This window comes from Sodiomyces alcalophilus (assembly GCF_042370955.1).
Source record: "Sodiomyces alcalophilus JCM 7366 unplaced genomic scaffold ACRALscaffold_6, whole genome shotgun sequence".
NCBI classification, from domain to species: domain Eukaryota; kingdom Fungi; phylum Ascomycota; class Sordariomycetes; order Glomerellales; family Plectosphaerellaceae; genus Sodiomyces; species Sodiomyces alcalophilus.
Genome location: NW_027263537.1, coordinates 62,194 through 80,664, shown reverse-complemented (window position 1 = coordinate 80,664; position 18,471 = coordinate 62,194). Strand labels below are relative to the sequence as shown.

Below are 18,471 nucleotides of genomic sequence, written 5' to 3'. Positions count from 1 at the left end.
CCCCCCCCCCCCCCCCCAACCGTCCTGTGGTACACGAGGGAAGAAGCATTGGGCAAGATGGGCAATAACCCCTCGTCGTCGACCAAGCCTGCGACTCCTGCCTCGCCCCAGTCAAGCCAATATTCGTCGGCTTTTTCCCAAACCAACGATTCACCCAAGCATTCCAAACGGGAATCCAAACATATCATCCCACCTCGTACCGCCGAGCGCGTCGCCGCCCCTCCCGAAGCCTCCCTACATCAGGCCCAAGGGTCCACGGTTGCCAAAGGCCCCAGATCACTTCAGTCCATTCCGATTCCCAACATCGAAAACTCCTCCCCGTCCTCGAGCTCACACTATAACACGCCCCACCACGGCAACAACGGCAACAGCAACTCTTCGTCCACACCACAGTCTCAACCGTCCGAGGAGCAGCAGACCAGTCGCGATGAGCCAAGCAAGCCCGTAAATGTCCCCATATCCCATACCGAGTCTTCGTCATTTCGGTCACACGGATCCATTCACGTTCACCCTGTGGAGGTAGGCCTGGCGTCACAGAACAGTATCAGCGACATGTCCTACCTCACGCGACCGCCACGATTGCCGCTCCCTATCGAGGAGGAGGTCCATACTCCCGGATCACCCATCATACCCCCGTCAGATGCTGCCGGTATCGAACCAGTGGTCGACGTGGAGGCTCTCGACTCGGATGGCATGACACGCAAGTCCTCGGGCTTGAGCAATGCCACAGTAGATGAGGAAGATGGACAGGAACTCAATGTCGATAAAACCAGGCCCACTGTGCCGACGCGGCTCGAGTGGCGCCGCGGAGGCGACAAGATTTACGTCACGGGCACCATTTTCCAATGGAACCGCAAGCAACGCCTGCATCCCGTGTAAGTTGTATTTACAGTCTCTTGCCGTCTCTCCAGTGCTAGATCTTGGCCGTCTGCGTCTATGCAACCTTGAATTTTCTAGCAAAGCGAAGCCTAGCCTCGGCGTCTCATGCACTGGCGACCCATTCGAGCTCACAAGTTACCCACTGCCATTAGCTCCTCATTTTTCCACGCGAAATCCATCATCTGCCCGCTCTTCAACCTCATCAAGAAAGGTGCTAGCCATGGCTAAACAATTCGTTCTTTTACAGGGAAGGGAAGCCAGGCGTCTTCGCCGGTACTGTGCACATTCTTCCGGGCACTCACCATGTGCGCTTCCTCGTCGATGGTATCATGCAGACGTCTCCTGATCTACCAACGACAGTCGACTTCGGTAACAATCTTGTCAATTACATTGAAGTTAGCGCAGACGATCTGCGGCCCCAGAGGGAAGCTACGCCCGGCCAAGCAGTGGGACAGGCGGATTCGAAGTCGTCTGCGTCGCAGGAGGGGGACCAGGGGAAACCGTTGCCGAGGGGCAGGTCTGTTCCCTCAGCTAGCCAATACTTCCATCAAGTTCCGAAATATCTCGTCGACCTTGACCAAGCCGAGGACTCACCAGCTTATCAATATGCGGTGACAGCCATTGAAAAGCTACCGGCACCTCCTAGTTTACCAGGGTTCCTCAGCAAGCCGATCCTGAACGCTGCCGTCCTTATGAAAGACGATAATAGCGTGCTAAACATGCCACCTAATCACACTGTCCTGAATCATCTTGCCACTAGCAGCATCAAGGACAGTATGTTGGCAGTGTCAGCCACAACTCGTTATAAAAACAAGGTATGTACAGAACCGCTCGCCCTGCCTTGAGGAGACGCAAGCCACTAACATTCGGCGAATTAGTATGTTACGACGATTATCTACAAACCAACGTCGCCATCTGAGAGATGACTTCTGGTGGTATGGTGTTTGGTGCTGGCAGGGTTATTTACGATTCTGGGAATGAGCTTTAAAACGGTGGCTTCGGGAATTCTTCCTTGTCATGTCCGTTACGGCAGAGGGAACCCGGCCCCGCACGATTGGGTGGCAGCAGCATCAGATAAGCGCTGGGTTATGATAATCATATAGAGCCTCATGCCGTGTGGCTAGGCATGGCCATTGTTCCTTGACTTAGGCCATCGATGGATACAGTTATCCAATCAATCTCTCCATTTGATATATACCTCATCCGTCCTAAAACGCTGGGTACATTGGCTCTCCTCCATCGGTGTTTGGAAACCTGTCTCATAGGCCAGCAAGCCGGCATGGGCGATCATGATACCGTTGTCGATACAGAAACGCTCGTCAGTGGCGTAGACGCTGCCACCGCGCTCCTTGGCCATGGCTCCCATCATCTCCTGCAGTCTTTCGTTGCACCCGACACCACCGACGATAAGCACTTGGTTACTGCCGACGTGGGCCATGGCGCGCTCAGTGATCTCGACGAGCATGGCGAAAACCGTCTCCTGCAAACTGAAACACAGGTCCGCTTCAGTGAACGTCTCCTCTCCCTTGGCCCTCGCGGCCTTCATCTGTGATGCCAGAACATCGGCGCTGGCGAGGATGCCGGAGAAGGAACAGTCCATGCCCTTGACGGTGTAGGGAAGATCAAGGAGACGGGAGCCGCCCTTCTTGGCGAGCTGCTCAATGTTGTACCCCGGGGCGGGGTCGTTGCTGATCTCCAAAGTGCGGGCGAAACGGTCCAAACAGTTTCCGACGGCAATGTCCAGGGTTTCACCGAAAATGCGGTAGCGGCGCTCCGCGTAGGCAATGACCTGGGAGTTACCGCCGCTGACGTACAGGACGACCGGGTTGGCAGCGCCCGTTATAGCGCGGCCCATCTCTATGTGCCCGACGCAGTGATTCACTCCCACGAGAGGTATGTCCCAGAGAAGCGAGAGGGTGCGGGCAGCGATGGCCACGGAGGTGAGGGGGGCGCCCATGCCGGGACCCTGGGTGAAGCAGATGCAGGCCAGGTCCGAAGGGGACGCACCGGCTTCGGCGAGGGCGCGAGTGGCGAGGGAAACGAAGTGCACACGGTGATGCTTCGCTGTGTCCTTGGGGAGGAATCCGGTTCCGGGCGGCGAAACAAAGGTGTTTCGGACGTTGGAGAGGATCGTGACCTCACCTGTTGGGGAGTGGTGGATTACACCGATGCCGAGTTTGTTGGCAGACCCTTCACAACCCAGGGCTAGAAGACCTCCACTCCATCTCGGCTGGTTTGGGGACATGGCAGCTAATCAAATGCTTTGCCTGGTTGACGGGTATGACTTCAAGTTCGACTTTTCTCGGAATTATATTTTGATGGGCCAGATGACAGAACGCCTGAGCTCATGTAGGATGCGAAGTTCAGTTAACCGCCCTAGTCAAGGTGGGCGTCGACTGGTGCGGAACGACGGGCGAAAGAAGTCCTGTTCTTATATATAACCGAGATCAGGATGAACGACGGTAAGTTGTGATATTATCGAATGGTTTGGTTGATTTTCTAGCGTCCTTCTATATGATGGACTGAACTGAATGTCTGAAGCAATTTAGTCGCCATACTGAGTAAGTATTAGAAGCGGGAGAGGAGGGGGCAAGTCGTTACTAAGCAGAAATTTCGAGGAACTCTTAACATTACCCCACCAAAACAGAGGCGTTCAAAGTTAGAAATGTTCGTCACTTTTGTGGAGTCGTTATGCCCACGTATTTTATCCTGGTAAGGCACGATGTTACGAACCCCACCTCTACCCTTAGAAGCCAAGGTGGTCCGTGCCCGAACCTATGCCCTTGTATGTATTCTTCATACACACACCAAAGGGTGGGTGTTCGGGTCTTATGGTTTGTAGCTCCCCACTAGGCATAACCCACTCACGACAACCACCACTTGCACTAACTCAATTTCTACTTCTTGGTCTTTATGCCCTGCCCCATCACCAACTCTCCGCTGCCTCTATTTCAGTGCGGGCTTTTTCCCTCACTATTTGGCTTATTTGAACCCCTTGGATTACATTTTCACCTTGCAGCCCACCCGCTGCATCCGGCCGCCAGCCTTCTACTGACGATCTAAGTGGTCCCCTCGCGTACTCGGAGCTTCTTGCGCCGTTATCCAACTACACCAACAGAGAGCACAAATTTCTATAACTACCTATGTTTACCTATCTCGCCCTGTTTAGAAGCCGCTTGCTTTTGCAGAGGACCACAGGCGGCTAGTCTCGACTACCGCTATATTCGAGTACTGCAGCCCGGCGCATCCTCGAGGACCTGGCGCTTCCCACAACTATCCCACAACTAATATTTCGCATTTGCCATGCTGCGCGAACTTTGCCACTGGAGATAACGCATATTGAAACGGGCACTCCAGCGTATGGAACTCTTCGTCCCTGTCAACTCTACAGGGGAGCTTGTGCAAGATTGCTTCGCTGAGACGGAATGGGCACTTGTCAACTGTTGCTGCGCCTTGTTGGCGTAGCTCGGCATCCCAACGGAAACTCTGCCGCTTGGTGAAGCTGCACATGGCAACGCAACGCCAACCACCAGGTGCGACATTGCTGGTATACCTTTACTGGTCTGGGTGTCAGGCCTTGGTAACTTAACACCTTTCAAACTACACGCAAGGTCCGTTGATGCAAACTTGATGACCAAGGATACCCAGAAGGAACACCTACTAATTAATGTATGCTACTAGGCATGATGCCAACTCATAAGCCAGCCCTGCCGAATGCGATCCGACCTGTATTGCGCATGCCCAGCTGATACATAATACGTCACCGCCGCTATCATATCAACATTCATTTTTGGTCTCCGGGCTATTTATTATATGCTTCTTTTGGGACATGCCAGTACATTCAACCGCGCTCCTGCGTTGTGTGCACCTTTGATTACCCCTCGAGATGCTTCCATATCCGAGTGAAGACCACGACAAACGCACAACTAACACAGCACAAAGACCAAGGGGCGTTAACTTAGTTGTCAATTATTCGCCTTTGAAGCACCTATCTTTGTCTCAAAGCGGCATGCCACCAACTCCAGCTCATAATGCATGCTACCAACCGATACTCGTTACATGGGGACAATCCTGAACGCCGCGCCTCTTGGACCTTTGCCAACCAGCCTGCCGACCGACCTGGTCCTTGACTAGGCAATTCCTCCGAACACCATCCGAAAGCCCCCAGAAAACCATGGGTATATACGAACACGACAACTAACTGTACACACCTCTTACCAGCGCCAGTGTTCGCGACAGCAAGCGACACTGCCTGGAAAGAGTCAAAAATTAATGGTGATTTCAAGACGCGGCTCGGCCTCGTTGAGTCAAGCCAGAAACACCTTGTGGGCCCGGCTGGGGTTGAGCGAGTGGGGCAGATGGGTGTGGCGGCTGTGGGAGACTTGGCCTGCCTCCTACAAGATGCCCGTTTATCATACCCTCCTGCCCGACATGCCTCCGCGGAAAGATATATGGCGACAGGGGAATGGTCGCTCTGAACTTGAGCGCCCTAGTATCGAAGGGATCGATCTCATACACTGGCTGGTCATCGTCATCGTCGTCGTCATATTTCCATCGATCGGAGATCGCATCATCCCGAGGGGGTGTTGTTATGCCACGCCGATCGATCCACAACCGGTTCAACCGGCCGATGCGTCTTCGGAAAGCCGGCTGTTTAGTTGACGGCGTATCATAACCGCCGCTCACACTACCTCCACCGCCGGCGCCAGCCGTGAACCGGAAGACGGGAATTTCACGTCTTTCGGACATTGGAGCGGGTTCTTCATCCAAGTCCATGGCCTCCGAATCTGAAGAGGTCGACGCCGGAGGTGTCATCAAATATTGTGTCTTGGCTGGCCGGAAGCTAAGTTCCATGCCTTGCTCCTTGGCCGGAGACAAGGGATCGCGGGTAAGATCAATGTGGTTGTGGTTCCACTTGCGATGGGTCTGGACCTTCTGCTCGACATCGGCGCGCAGTTCGTTATCCTTTGCAGCCAACCTGTCTGCCAATTGAACAAGGTCTGCCTCCATCGAGCGACCATCTGGTCGAGAAGCCACACGCATGGCGCCCGCGGTGGGACGAGCAATGGTGGGAGCTTCGGCCATCTTCCTTCTCTGGGGCTGCACACGATTCATCAGCATCAGCGGCACGATGTTACAAGTGACGGTTCGGACAGGACATACCCTGGTATTGAAGAGGTCGTCGTCGTCTCCCTTGATACCCAGCTTAATCTTCATTCCCCTTACTTTGGCACGCTGCTCAAAGATCATGCGCTCGAGGTGGAGGAAATCGCGCTTGAGCATCTCCCGCTCGTGGGACAGAATGATCAGCTGGCGGCCATCTTCTAGCTCCCTGCGCAAACGCTTGAGCTTCTCGGTGCTCTGCACGTCACGCTGCCTGGTCTTCCGGGTTTGGCGGGCCTCGCGGCGCCGAAAGCAGACGTACGGGTCCGTATCGTCCGTTTCCTGGTGAGTCTCGAATTTCAGAGTGGGTTGGAGCGGCTTGTTTCCTTGCTCCTGGCGACGAGTTTTCCAATACTCATAAATCTGCTTGGTGTGGGACATAATCTTGGCCGACCCAAGCTGATTTAGTGAGGGTACCATCATGTCATAACCGACAACAGTGTTGTCTATTGACGCAAAGGGGGCATGTTCCCCAGCGGTCTCTTCAAAGACCTCCATGATCCTTTCGAAGTCATCCTCAGACAGTTGGGCTGCACCTTTCCTTGTGCTATTGTATTTCTTGAGAAACTCGTCGTCCTCTGTTGTCATGTCAAAGGATACTGAAATACATTCTTCCACCGTCTGCGAGAAGCGGATGTATGCATTGGGCTTCTGGAACTGAAGAGGATAGAGCTGATCATAGTTGATCTTGCTCTCCTCCGGAGGTGGCACGGGAATTTCCTGGTCATTGCTAGTTCCCGACTCCTTCAGGATCGATTGCAAGTGGTATTCCTATGGAGCAGACTGTGTCAGTCACGGCGACGGCACTCATGTTTGGAACTGCGAACGAGGCGCGGGTGTTCTCACGCTGTTCGGGGGATCAGGGGGGGTTCCAGTGCTATGGGAAAAGGGGGCTTCGGTGAAGCGTCGCCCGGGTGGGTCCACTCATGAATATGATCACGTGATGATACTCGTGATATCAGAGTCGTGCAAAGGCAGGTAGGGTGACTCACGGTTTCCTCGGCAGCCTCAACGCCGGTCGCAATTTGTGACTCTGTTGTCAAAGACTCATATTCACTTGGATCGATATCGTCCTCCCTGAGAACTGGGAGGGGCGTTTTGACGTTGAGTTTTTTGACTCGAACTTTTCGGGTCGACATGGCGGTGAGGGATGGCAGAACGGCGGAAAGCCAGCGGAAGAACCGCAAAAAAAATGGCTCAGGTCATACACAATGGTTTGCGACACTCACTTTTGCATTTTTTTCCGATAAAAAGGGTCGTTGTTGGTGATGTTTTGATGGTCGTTTTGTCGCTGGGCGATGAGGTGACGTTGAGGATGTTTTGCCGCGCGAAGAATTTTTGCCGTCCCCCTGTCCGCAAAAGCTGCTGCCTTGGAGGTCTTCGTTGGCGGCGACGTGTACTTTTACGCTGTATATCAGTGGAGAGGTACTTCCCTGTCTCGCGGACCACTTTTCCCTCCTGCCTGGTTCGCTGCAATTGTACGCTTGGACTTAACCCAAAGAGGCTTGGAAAAGACAAACTGCTCACGTGACAGATGCTGCAATATCAAGGCGACCTCAATGTCTGTTGATCTTGAACACCATTTCCCAAGTCTTCAAATGGTAATGACGGCTACTTTATGGATTGAAACCATGCGGATCTTTCCACGTGTTATTATCTCAGACTCTCAGAATGCGACTCGTGTAACAAAGAATGGCTTGCATCTCTTCTTTTACGTGCCGTTCCACAAGACGAAGTGACACGATAAATAATTTTGAACGATAATTACCTACCTACCTAGGTATATAACAAGGCCTATATCTTTCCCTTGCATGGTGACCTTGACCCTTCTATATTTAAGTGTAATTTTCGAGCAAGGTATTCGTTCGTACAAGGCACACCAGGGCTAGTTACCTACCTATGGATGAGAGGAGAGTGGTCTGTGCACACTGACGTTCTGCCATATGACCAATCATCAGACGAGCTGCCAACTCGAGACGCGGTACTGGGTCTTTGTACTTCGTACTGCATACCTACTTCGTACTTAGTAGAGCATCGAAGTGCTCCGTAAGGCTCCAAATCTCGACAGAAACCTCATCGCATTCCAAAAGACGATCCATCAATTCGCATAAAAGGCAGGCAGACCTATTATTGCATACGTACGATTGCTTTCAGGCCATACAATTACTTTCGTTTATCAAATATGGGAAACACCACCAGCGCCGTGCTGGACAACATCGTCCAGGGGTCCAACTGTGAGCCCCTCCCCCGCTTCTGAAGAATCGAAATACAACCGTCTCGCTTGGTTTCAGCTAGATACTGACGGGTGCCTTCAGTCGATAGAGACGAAGTTGAGCGGCTTAGGAAACGATTTATGAAGCTTGACAAGGCATGTTCCTTCCGCTCGAGAACCCTTTTTCTTTCCACTGCTGCACCTTGGGGTTCTTTATCTACCTTTCTATCTTCCGCCGGAATCTAGGTAAAGCATAGAATGCTGACAGCTCATCTCACAGGATAACTCCGGTACCATCGAACGCGAGGAGTTCCTTAGCCTGCCCCAGATTGCGACCAACCCACTAGCGACAAGGTAGAACACAGCTGTCGTCGTCTTATCTCAGTCTATCACCGACACAACATGCCGGCTAACTTCTACCCTCCTCGACAACAATAGGATGATTGCCATATTCGATGAAGACGGCGGAGGTAATGTCGATTTCCAAGAATTCGTCTCGGGCCTAAGCGCATTTTCCTCCAAGGGCAATAAGGAACAGAAGCTCCGCTTCGCCTTCAAGGTCTACGATATCGACCGTGATGGCTACATCAGCAACGGGGAGCTTTTTATCGTGCTCAAGATGATGGTGGGCAGCAACCTCAAAGATCAGCAGTTGCAACAAATTGTCGACAAGACCATCATGGAAGCGGACCTCGACAAGGACGGGCGCATCAGCTTCGAGGAGTTTACCAAGATGGTCGAGAGTACGGATGTCAGCATGAGCATGACCTTGGATCAGTTCTAGTCCCCGACTAGAGCACAGTAAAGGAAAACGACCCGATAAGCGAAGCGGTCGCATCACGAGACATGACAACTACTGATGTTTACGGACAAGAAACGACAACGATGAGAACAAGGGGAAGCTTCCTTCTTGTGCTGTAATAGAATACCCTGGGGCAGCGGAAACGGTGAAAGGGGGGAGAAGTATAGACTACGTCCTAGTCTAGAATTACGTGCTTCCGATCATTCTTCTTGTCCTGCTGCTCTCCATGGTCGGGCATGCTATTATACAACCAATAACTAACACACAAAGTAGGGCGAATGGAATGGCCCTGTACTAATAGTGGCACAGCAGCTTGTCGCCCAATGAAGAAACTCTTGGTTCCCTTTTCCATCCAGTTGTGCCTTGTGTGGCTAACAGCTTGCAAAAGGAATTGCCTTGTGGAAGGAAGCCCATCCACTTCCTCATCTTATCAGCTGCCATGGGAGGACCTTTGCGCGCACTATCAGAGGTCAAGATAGGTACGAGCTTATTAGTTCGGACTTGTAGCACTTGGCTGCAATAGACGGTAATGGTCGGCAAAGATGCCCGGAATCCTAAGACATGATGATTGAAGGGGTGCAAAGCTGTCAGAACTATAGCAAGTTGACTACATCTCTCACGTCTGGCTCAACTGTCTGGCCTATTCTGTCCGTGCCCCAGACATGCTAAATATTCCAACACACACTCTAGAGTGGGTTTCTCTTTTGGAAGGCAAAACTGCACGTCCTACCACGTACTGCGACCTAGAGAATTCCGAGACGTTATTTGTTGACGCAGTAGATCAGCATAATACGGAGAAGTGAAACCTGTTGTCTAAACAGGTGTCTAAACAGGCCCTGAAGTACCCAACTAGCAATGATAGACCGATCCTTGTCTCATCCGCCGCGCCTAGCTATCGAGACACGGGCCAGCTGATCTAAACAGATCTGCCGCGAAGGGACGAGGTCAATCCGTCAGTAGGTAAGGGGCTGGATCCCAGTCGACTGCCGAAAGATCTGGATGTGCTAGAGGTAGGTCTCCACTCAATGTCCAGTTCGTTTGTAAGGCGTAGGCCTGCCCTGGTGCCGTGGACATACATGTATGTCTGGCTGGATCGATTATAAAAACGAGGAAATGGCGAGGAATAGGATTGTGAAGGGACAATAGGACGAGGGGCAAAAAGAACCCAGAGGAGAAAGCTGATGAGGACACCAACAAAGAGCGTACACGCTTCGACAGGTATATTTTCTCTGAGTACCGGTATAGCTCCTGGGACAGGACGGGACGAGGCTGTAACGCGGGGCCGCCAAAAGAAGACTGTCATTGTGTGACCGAAGCCGTCAAAGAGCAATCGGCTGTCTACCTGTGCCTATGCCAGAGTTGTAGCTGCGCTTCAAGATGGCCGCACGGTGCGCTTGGATGAGTCAGAAGCAGATTGAGGTTACTGATGATGTGCCTATATGCCGTAGATACATGCGCCAGTCTAATTCCCCCATGAAGACAAATACATCGGCTGGTGCACTGACGTTGCGATACGCGTGACAGGCGGCGCGAAGAATAGGTACTCAGTCGAACCGCAAGCTGAGAGCTACATTAGACCTTTCTTTCTTTTGCTCACCATACTAACAGGGTAAAGGCGGGAGGGCTGGGAACGTACGTGGTAGGTATTGCTGCATGATCTTCATGTCTCGGGTGGCTAATACTGCAGATTAAATCGTCAGTGGGCTGGCTACCTTGGATTCCCGCACAACACATTGAATTTGAGCACATATCGAACCAACAAAGGCCAGGGCTCGGCCTGTCTTGAGGCGTCGTACTTCATTGCGCGTTGGAACATCCTGGACTATACCGAGACCCCGGCGCTGCTGAACCTTATGTGGTGTGAGAGAGAGGGAGCCAATGGAAAAGCTGTAAGTGACAATAAAGTCTCAAAGTCTCACCTGCCCAAAATGACAGGTCACAACTTGCAGTGTACATAGAGGTACTTTGCAGTAACCGGGGTGTTGGTTGAAGCTATCGCCAAGGAATGATCGCCGCCTGAATTGAATAGGAGTCCCTGGCGATCGACGCTGGGGTAACCGGCCAAGGTCCATGACGAAAATTACATGCAACTGCGGCACCTGAATCCTGACAACAAGCTACACCCACTGTATCCGTCGTTCTTACGAAACGAGACTCGCAAATGGTGCCCTGGCAGCTCAGCAGCGCCCACGACCGGGGTATTTATACAGCACGGGTACGCAACAGACGCACTGGCGGTGACAGGCTGGGTCGCGCAGAGCATTCTAACAATTGACGTTGACCGTCTTTTTCTTTCCTTTATACGTCGCCCGAACACTTCTCTCAAACAAACACAACTAACAGGCGGTTTCCCGGTGTTAGAGCTCGGCCCGGTCCTTCAGTCTCTATAGGTAGTTGGAGTACTCGAAAGGGCAGAAAGCTCTTATAGCGCAACGCTTCGAAGCCTTTGCGACAGGACCTCACCAGTTCCACGAAGGCTTCGAGGTGTTGAGCTTAAAGCTCTTGGACCTTTTCGTCTACTAAGTAGCAACTTCAACTCCTCAAACCGCGTGAAACCCCCAGCCCGGAGCCATGCACGGCAGATTCACTCGAGCACTAAGCAGCCTGTTTGTTTGCTCGTTCCTTTCCTCGTTTCTTCTATTCGTCGTGCCTCAGCTGCAATCAAAAATAAATATAAAGTACAGAGTAAAAGCACACCCGTTGGACCATAGCTAGTCAGTCTATCATGAAATAACCAGTCCGTCTATCCATCAAGCCATCCAAACGGCAATGCCTCCCCTTTCGTAGGTGAAGAAAGAAGAACAGAAAACAAAATCATATCATCAGTAATACAAACTGGGCGAGGGCCGAGTCTCAAGCACTCGTGAGCAGAAGCAAGACCTTTCCAGAGGACGCGTCATCTCACCAGTGTCCTCAGTCCGTCCCCATGGCAGAGGGCCGCCAAGGCGAACTACCCTGAATCCATAAGCGGCCTCACGAACTCGAGAAGACCTATCCACTCCCAACTAGCGGCACAATAACGTCTGTCCTGACCGCCCCTACCTTTCTCTCTACCATGCTATAATTCATGCCCATTATAGTTCCCAGGTTCCACCATTTCTTCCCGTTGTCCCAGTTTGTCTCAGACACGTTTGTGTCTACCCCAGCACCAAATAGTAAGGTTTCAAGAGCGCACAAGAGGTAATATAGTACAGGAAATGCTGGAAGTCTGGTGTGGATGTGGCTAATGTCCGACACACGTGTCATGGATATCATGGGACGCGTAGGGAAGACACCAAGCTTCCACATGCAAAGTGCAAGAGGGAGAGGAAAGAAAAGCGAATCGAGGTAACCCACGTTGGGCTCCAGATGCCAGCCATTGCAACAAAAAAATCCAACAAAAAGAGACAAGACCGTTTTCTTTTCCGACATGGGGGAAATGAGAAGAGAAAGCTCACCCGGCCAACTCCTGCTTGCCCGTATGGCATCCTATCTTATCCGAACTCCAGAATTAAGTAGAGTCATTTTCACAGGCATGGATATCGAGAACCAAGCCCGTCATCTGACCATAAGCCCGTGTGCAGAACAAATCTATACAGGCCAAGGTCAAAACAGTCCGTGGTAGCTGCCAAGCACCCGTGACAACTTTTGGCCTCAACTCTTTTTCTTTTCTTTTCTTTTCCCGCGCGTTCTCTCTTTGCTTCGCGGCATCTAAACAACCTAGCATGGCGTCATCAATTAAGGAAAATCAGCCGCTTCCGCCAGGATTAGCGTGTGGCCCGGTACCGCTCTCGTCGGTGGATTGGACCAGGTCCAAACATTCTTGGATAACTAGGTAGGTAAGGTCAGCTTTTGGCCCTCCCAGGATGTCCGATTCAAGAGTCGACGTACCATCAAGGATTCGCTCTTCCCAGACGCCATAATGGTAGTCCACAAGACCATGGCGCTCAATACCATCGCACAGCCGAATAAGCTCCCTGCCCATCTTTTCCAAGCCCTCTTCTGTGACGAGACTCTGTGGCCGTTGCAGAAACCGCCCGGACTGCATCGTGTCCTTTTGGGCCTGAAAGAGCGCCAACCATGCGTGGTTGAAGTTCTCCCAAAGCTTGATTCTATCTTGGTGTAGCTTCGGATCGTCCTGGCACAGCCCTGTAACTCCTCCCGTCAGTTCAGTCAGTCTGCCATCTAGCACCCACCAGCCGCGTCACTCACCTAGGTCTTGGACCTGCGACAGCAGCCAATTGGAAACATCCAGAAGGGACTGGCTGGCGGACTCCAAGGCGCCGGCACGGATGTTCTGGAACACACCCCGCAAGGCTGTCTGGTATTCGATCCATTTCTCCTCCAACCCCCCTGACACTGGGTATTCTTGCTCCTCCACCGACACATCCGCGTTTGGTGTCGGCTGGGATATGCCGCCCACTCCTGACATGTTGGTCGTCGAGTAACTTTGCAACTGCGATGATGACTGATATCCTGTGGGGGTGGCCGTGGCTGACTGTGTGTGCGAAATGTTTGAAGGGCCGGGTGTGCTGGTGCTCGGGTCATTGGGGAAATACGATGCTTGTACGTCGGTTGGCAATATGTGTGCGCCTGCAGGTTGCCGTTGGAACTGCGCTTGCGCATCGTAAACGGAACCTGTCGCACCCGCCAAATTCTCGTAGCCCATGGGCATTGTGTTGTAACCCGCAAAGCCCGGATTCTGCCGACCGTCCTGCCCATATCCCGACTGATAGTGCATTGAGTTAGCCGCCGCCATGGTGGTGGCGAAGGACCCCGTTACTTGCTCGGGATAGTTGTACGTGCTGTAGCTACCCGCTCCCCCAACCCCTCGCCCATGAGAGGGTGGTGTGTTGACCGGCGCGGGCCGGTTGTAGCGATCGGACGACCCGACGGGCATTGAACGACGTCCCTGCGAAGGATCTTGCACATATCTCGGGTTAGAAGTGGGGTGCATGGGCGGTTCATTCTGCCTTCGAAGGCGATTAGGATCCTCCATGCCACAGACCGTCCTCCTCGTTTGCGGCCTGTGACAGCGAGGGTACTTGTGACAGCTGTCTTGTCCAAGTGGGTTTGATACCTAGAATACTGTTGGGAAAGAGTACGGCACCGGCGCGCAGTAGTAAGATTCTGGATTTGACTCTTGTCGCACCAGTGTCGAAAAGGCGACTCCAGGAATAGTTGATTTCGACCCGGCGAGCGCGGCAGCAGGCGTCGGATAGAGTGAGATGAGACAGCCAACAAAACGGGGAGTGAGCAGGGCAGGGCAGTAATCGCAGTCCCTATCCAAGTCGAACAGAATCTCGGTGATGGTGCAAGCAAACAAACGAGGGAATGCGAAAAAAATTCTGCCCGTAGAACGGAATCCGCCCTGGCAGACCTGGACCTGGGGTGTATCCGTGTGCCCCTGCCGTGGTGAAGACCCCAGATGAGTAGCGACCAGCGCCCTTAGTCTGGCTGCCGGCCCGTGAAGATTTGTTGATGGACAAAAAAGACAGAGAACGCTTAAAAGCCGTTGTACTTGCCTTGCGGAAGGGCAGGTCGGGACTTTTTCAGGTTGAGTAAATGATGGCCCAAAGTGAGTTGTCAAGCGAATGTCCGGCTTGAAACCAGGAATACCCCAGGAGGCGTTCAAGTTGGGAAGACTAGCATAACCAGAAGGGCCCTGCGTAGTATTCCCAGGCGACGAACCAACGACCGTAAGTCAGCCCAAAGCCTTATATACACACGTCTGGGCACCCGGCGGATTGAGGCCGGTAGCGTATGGGAAAGGAGGTCGACGATGCGCGGAGGGAGAAGACTATGGGATCCTTGGTTTGCGATATAAGGCGGGGAGGAGGGATGACGATATGAGCGACTTAACAAATCCTCTCGCAAAGTCAAGCTCGGTCGAGGTGGGCGGGCGCATGAAGGTTCCGCGCGAGTGCTCCCGCTTCTGCTTCGGCGGATAAGGACCGCCTGCCGTTGAGTTCGTCGGTGTCGTCGGCACCGAGGCGGCGTTCAGTAGGATCTCCGCGACACGAAAGGTTGGTGTCAACAAGGCGCGACGGAGACGGAGATGCCTGGTGTAACAGTAGGGGAGCAAGGCCTCCTCGAGACTGCCTTGCTGAGAACAACCGAACGGCCAAGTAGCGTAGAGTATGCAGACGCTTTTTGATGGATTGTTGGACGATGAGTGCGAAATGAAGGTCGATGTCGCGCCTTGAGTGAAAATGAATGAATGGACACGACGAGTAATAGGAAAGAGATCGATCGCCCTACAGGCGTTAGTAGAGCGGAGTCAATCGATCTAAACGAGAACGTGGGAGGACGATCGGGTTCAGGGGGGGACAGGTAAGGGTGTTACGGGGATCCATTCATGACATCCGAGTCTAGATAGGGATGAAGCCTCGAGTTCAGAGTGAAAAGAAAAAGGCAGAATAGAAGGTTACATCAAGGACAAGAACTGGTGTTCAACTAGCGGGATGGTTGAGGGTGTGCCCGCCGTAGAAAGACGAGATGAGAAAAAGCAGCAGATTGGCTAGGGTAGGGCAATAATGTAGTAAAACCCGACAGACAGCCATAGTACAGACTACCTGGACGCCGATCACATAGAGGCTCCCTCGAGTGTCATGCGTCAAGGCATGCCAAGATATACTACACCCAGAATGGGGACTAGCTTGCGAGCTTGTAGAGTCAGGTCTCGGTCAAGCGGGGAGGTTACGCTGATGCTGTTTTCAGGGCGACTCTTGTCTCGAGACACCGCCCGCACGGCTGCAAGTTATGGATCTGGATCGCGCTGTCGTCGTCCAGCGCCAGCGTCCAGCGCCCAGCTTGTTGGACTCTAGTTCGGGTCAAGCACACACACCTATTTCTTCAGCAGATCAGGCGAAGGAGGGGAAGACGGAAAGGCGATGCGATAGCTAAGAATGACGAGGATTTTTTTTTTCGGGTGTCAACTTGAGCAGAGTATGTACATAAAGGTGCAGGCGGTTATTACATTACCAAGTTCTCGTAATAATGCATCCTTCATCCAGAGTCCTGGGACAAATTGCGTGGAAAAAGAAAGGGGCCCCGGGGTGTACTTAAAATGTAGCTGCTAGTACCATATATTAAGGGGATAGCTAGCGTGGTCTGACGAACCTAATGACGAATGTACGAATGTACGTCGAAGATCCAAATGCCGAGCAGAAAGACATGTTCCCAAGCGAGGGAGGGGGGAAGGGACAGGACAGGGCGAGAAAATTCTTGGGGATCGAGTTCGAAGTCCGAGCAGGGGGGGAGAGACGTCCTGCAAGAGCCATGAAATAGTGTAATTACAGGCTTGGTCTCTGTATAATCGGGGCGTACTGTCGTACCTACATGTAATCACTTCGTGGTACCTTAAGACTTCACCTCAGGCACCAATCACCACGAGTTACTCCGTACCAAGGATATTACCGATTCCGGATACGTGGGGCTTCAGGAACATTCGGGCGTTCATTGGGAGATGATCACAGGAACGGCGACTCCGTACTCGAGCTAAATTCCCGCCTTTTTTTTTCCCCCCCTCCGAACCGGATTTTCTTTCTCATTCACCTTTGGATTCCAAGGGGTCGAATCCAGTCTACCTACCGACGTTCGCCTTTCCCCTCTACGTTAGGCACCTTATGCTTTGATCCTGGAACCCTAGCGTGCCATGGGAGCGACCAGATCAGTTGGTCTCAGTGTATAATACGGTGGTGGAAGAGGGAAAAGCGCCTTGACCTGTCCTGCTGAAAATAACCACCCTGCTTAGCCGTTGCAGTTTCTCCACGAAGACGCTAACGCAAGGTACCAACCTGCCCCACCTCCACTGCCTTCTTGGGCACAACCACGGATTATGCTCCGAGGTTGAGACGGAGGTAGAAGTAAATATAGGGACCCTGCCAGTTCTAGAAGGATTTCAGCCGACTTGTGTGGCTGTCACTCGCGACATATATACATGCGCTTTGTAGACTAGAGCTGGCCCTGCATGCCCGGACGTCAATCTTTTCTGAGCTCTTAAGAGACGGGAAGAAAAGTTGGCGCTTCGATGCGACGAAGAGCATTCATTCAAGTGGGAAAAGACGAGTCTCCCCGTCACGGGCCAGCGCCTTTTTAGCTGCGACAGTGTACATAAGTAATAATGTCATTGCAACTTGGTTGATGATGCTCGCGACTTGGTCGTACGAAGCAGGATCACGGTAGTGTACTTCGTACACGTACATCGGCTATAATACATCGTACCTTGTAATTACAAAGAAGTGGGAATGAAATAGGGGAAATGAAAGTGCGGGAGCTCCAAGAGACTGGATTGGGACTGATTTCGTACAACGTACAATTCTGAGACACCACTCCCCACCACTAATTATCTCGAACCGGATTGGTGTGCGGTGTCCCTGAAGGGTGTGTGCTTACCTGTACGTTATACACACTATGTACCTACTTAGCAGAACTCAACTGTCGTCGCCGACGCTTTGAGGATCCCGAGTACGTTTCGGTACGAAGCCTTGTTCTTGACTCGCTTCATTGGGGGTCCCTGTACATCACAAATTTCCCTCCAAGGCCGCATTCTGTGCCTACTGTGAGGCAACTGCATGTAAAGGAAATGAGCCCGCATACATGGCCTGGAAGAAATAGTACTTGGGCTACAAATGAAACAATGACATAGACGCCCAGCATCTTAAAAGTACCACACCTACCTAGTATCATATGTGCTGTCACTTGTGACTTAAACATCAACTTCACATCCTATCCGTAAGAACGGCCCGCCCATAATGGCCTGCGAAGACAATAGCTGTCAGGATGTGAGGTATGTATGTATTAGCCATGAGAGCGCATATAGCTGGTCTTGACATTCTGGAGGCGAAACGAGGGAGTAGCTGATTAGAAGAAAAGTTTGGGGAATAAAGCTTCAAGTTCCCGAGCCCGTCGTGAGTCGTATAAAAGGACTTGCACGTCTGGATACCTGGCTCGGAAGCCCCTCGACAATGTGCATTTCCATAGCATCTACGTGTCCTGTGATGAAGAGTTTCACGCTGCCAATCTCCTTTTAACGTCAAGCCCTGACACGCTTTGCTAGCCTTTTGGCTGGTCTTTGCTTCATCGGAGATCCCGCTTGGGGCCTGCGACTACCAACCAGGATACCAACAGAAGGTGCCAGCCAATCATCGTGAATCAGCCAGAGCGGAGTCAAGACCCTTGGACAGCTATACAGCTTCTCTTAAAATAGGTATCATGAAGAAGCTTATTATGCTGCTCCAATTTGCATCTTCCTCGCCTGTGGTCGGATATGATATAGACAAATTCAGGTGAGGAATGGCATCGCCATGGGACACAGTATATGTATTCATGAGTGCTGCACCCAGTGGACAGGTGCTGTATATCCATCTCGACAAAACCATCAAAACGAGTTGTCTTATGATCATTTCAGTGGCGCACGGCATGAAGTGATGGA

The 18,471-nt window shown here is 52.1% G+C and overlaps 6 protein-coding genes across 6 annotated transcripts; 2 read left to right on the top strand and 4 right to left on the bottom strand.

Moving 5' to 3' along the window:
• Window positions 1-102: 102 nt before the first annotated feature.
• Window positions 103-1,790, top strand: ACRALDRAFT_2088520 (carbohydrate-binding module family 48 protein; the record flags this gene model as incomplete). Its single annotated transcript, XM_071022519.1, has 3 exons — window positions 103-875; window positions 1,127-1,694; window positions 1,758-1,790. Coding segments are annotated over 3 exons (1,374 nt in total), but the record flags the coding sequence as incomplete, so codon positions are not given.
• A 263-nt stretch (window positions 1,791-2,053) lies between these two features.
• ACRALDRAFT_2109312 (uncharacterized protein) lies at window positions 2,054-3,124 on the bottom strand (the record flags this gene model as incomplete). The annotated part of the gene is made up of 1 exon (XM_071023413.1): window positions 2,054-3,124. The coding sequence occupies one exon, from the start codon at window positions 3,122-3,124 to the stop codon at window positions 2,054-2,056; it is 1,071 nt and encodes a 356-aa protein (XP_070872902.1).
• Window positions 3,125-4,827: 1,703 nt separating this feature from the next.
• Window positions 4,828-7,350, bottom strand: ACRALDRAFT_1062853 (uncharacterized protein). Its single transcript, XM_071016679.1, has 3 exons — window positions 7,035-7,350; window positions 6,043-6,813; window positions 4,828-5,979 (listed from the first exon to the last, which is right to left on the bottom strand). The coding sequence occupies exons 1-3, from the start codon at window positions 7,179-7,181 to the stop codon at window positions 5,161-5,163; spliced, it is 1,737 nt and encodes a 578-aa protein (XP_070872901.1). The 5' UTR covers window positions 7,182-7,350; the 3' UTR covers window positions 4,828-5,160.
• A 720-nt stretch (window positions 7,351-8,070) lies between these two features.
• On the top strand, window positions 8,071-9,820 carry ACRALDRAFT_1081144 (uncharacterized protein). The gene is made up of 4 exons (XM_071019108.1): window positions 8,071-8,276; window positions 8,358-8,410; window positions 8,535-8,608; window positions 8,693-9,820. Exons 1-4 carry the CDS (start codon window positions 8,225-8,227, stop codon window positions 9,036-9,038), a joined length of 525 nt encoding a protein of 174 aa, XP_070872900.1. The 5' UTR covers window positions 8,071-8,224; the 3' UTR covers window positions 9,039-9,820.
• A 2,963-nt stretch (window positions 9,821-12,783) lies between these two features.
• ACRALDRAFT_2043015 (uncharacterized protein) lies at window positions 12,784-14,034 on the bottom strand (the record flags this gene model as incomplete). The annotated part of the gene is made up of 3 exons (XM_071021307.1): window positions 12,784-12,866; window positions 12,927-13,184; window positions 13,248-14,034. The coding sequence occupies 3 exons, from the start codon at window positions 14,032-14,034 to the stop codon at window positions 12,784-12,786; spliced, it is 1,128 nt and encodes a 375-aa protein (XP_070872899.1).
• A 2,648-nt stretch (window positions 14,035-16,682) lies between these two features.
• Window positions 16,683-18,185, bottom strand: ACRALDRAFT_209361 (uncharacterized protein; the record flags this gene model as incomplete). Its single annotated transcript, XM_071022633.1, has 13 exons — window positions 16,683-16,760; window positions 16,835-16,855; window positions 16,963-17,003; window positions 17,046-17,128; window positions 17,174-17,226; window positions 17,262-17,323; window positions 17,394-17,413; window positions 17,471-17,596; window positions 17,637-17,662; window positions 17,739-17,744; window positions 17,780-18,023; window positions 18,087-18,131; window positions 18,166-18,185. 13 exons carry the CDS (start codon window positions 18,183-18,185, stop codon window positions 16,683-16,685), a joined length of 825 nt encoding a protein of 274 aa, XP_070872898.1.
• Window positions 18,186-18,471: the final 286 nt, after the last annotated feature.

Bases quoted from the DNA above. Each gene is read 5' to 3' on its own strand.
- ACRALDRAFT_1062853 (XM_071016679.1), bottom strand. From the start codon at position 7,181: ATGTCGACCCGAAAAGTTCGAGTCAAAAAACTCAACGTCAAAACGCCC. The intron at 6,814-7,034 runs GTGAGTCACCCT...TCTGCTCCATAG, and splicing joins TTGAGGCTGCCGAGGAAACC to GAATACCACTTGCAATCGAT. The intron at 5,980-6,042 runs GTATGTCCTGTC...AATCGTGTGCAG, and splicing joins ACGACCTCTTCAATACCAGG to CCCCAGAGAAGGAAGATGGC.
- ACRALDRAFT_1081144 (XM_071019108.1), top strand. From the start codon at position 8,225: ATGGGAAACACCACCAGCGCCGTGCTGGACAACATCGTCCAGGGGTCC. The intron at 8,277-8,357 runs GTGAGCCCCTCC...GGGTGCCTTCAG, and splicing joins CATCGTCCAGGGGTCCAACT to TCGATAGAGACGAAGTTGAG. The intron at 8,609-8,692 runs GTAGAACACAGC...CGACAACAATAG, and splicing joins ACCAACCCACTAGCGACAAG to GATGATTGCCATATTCGATG.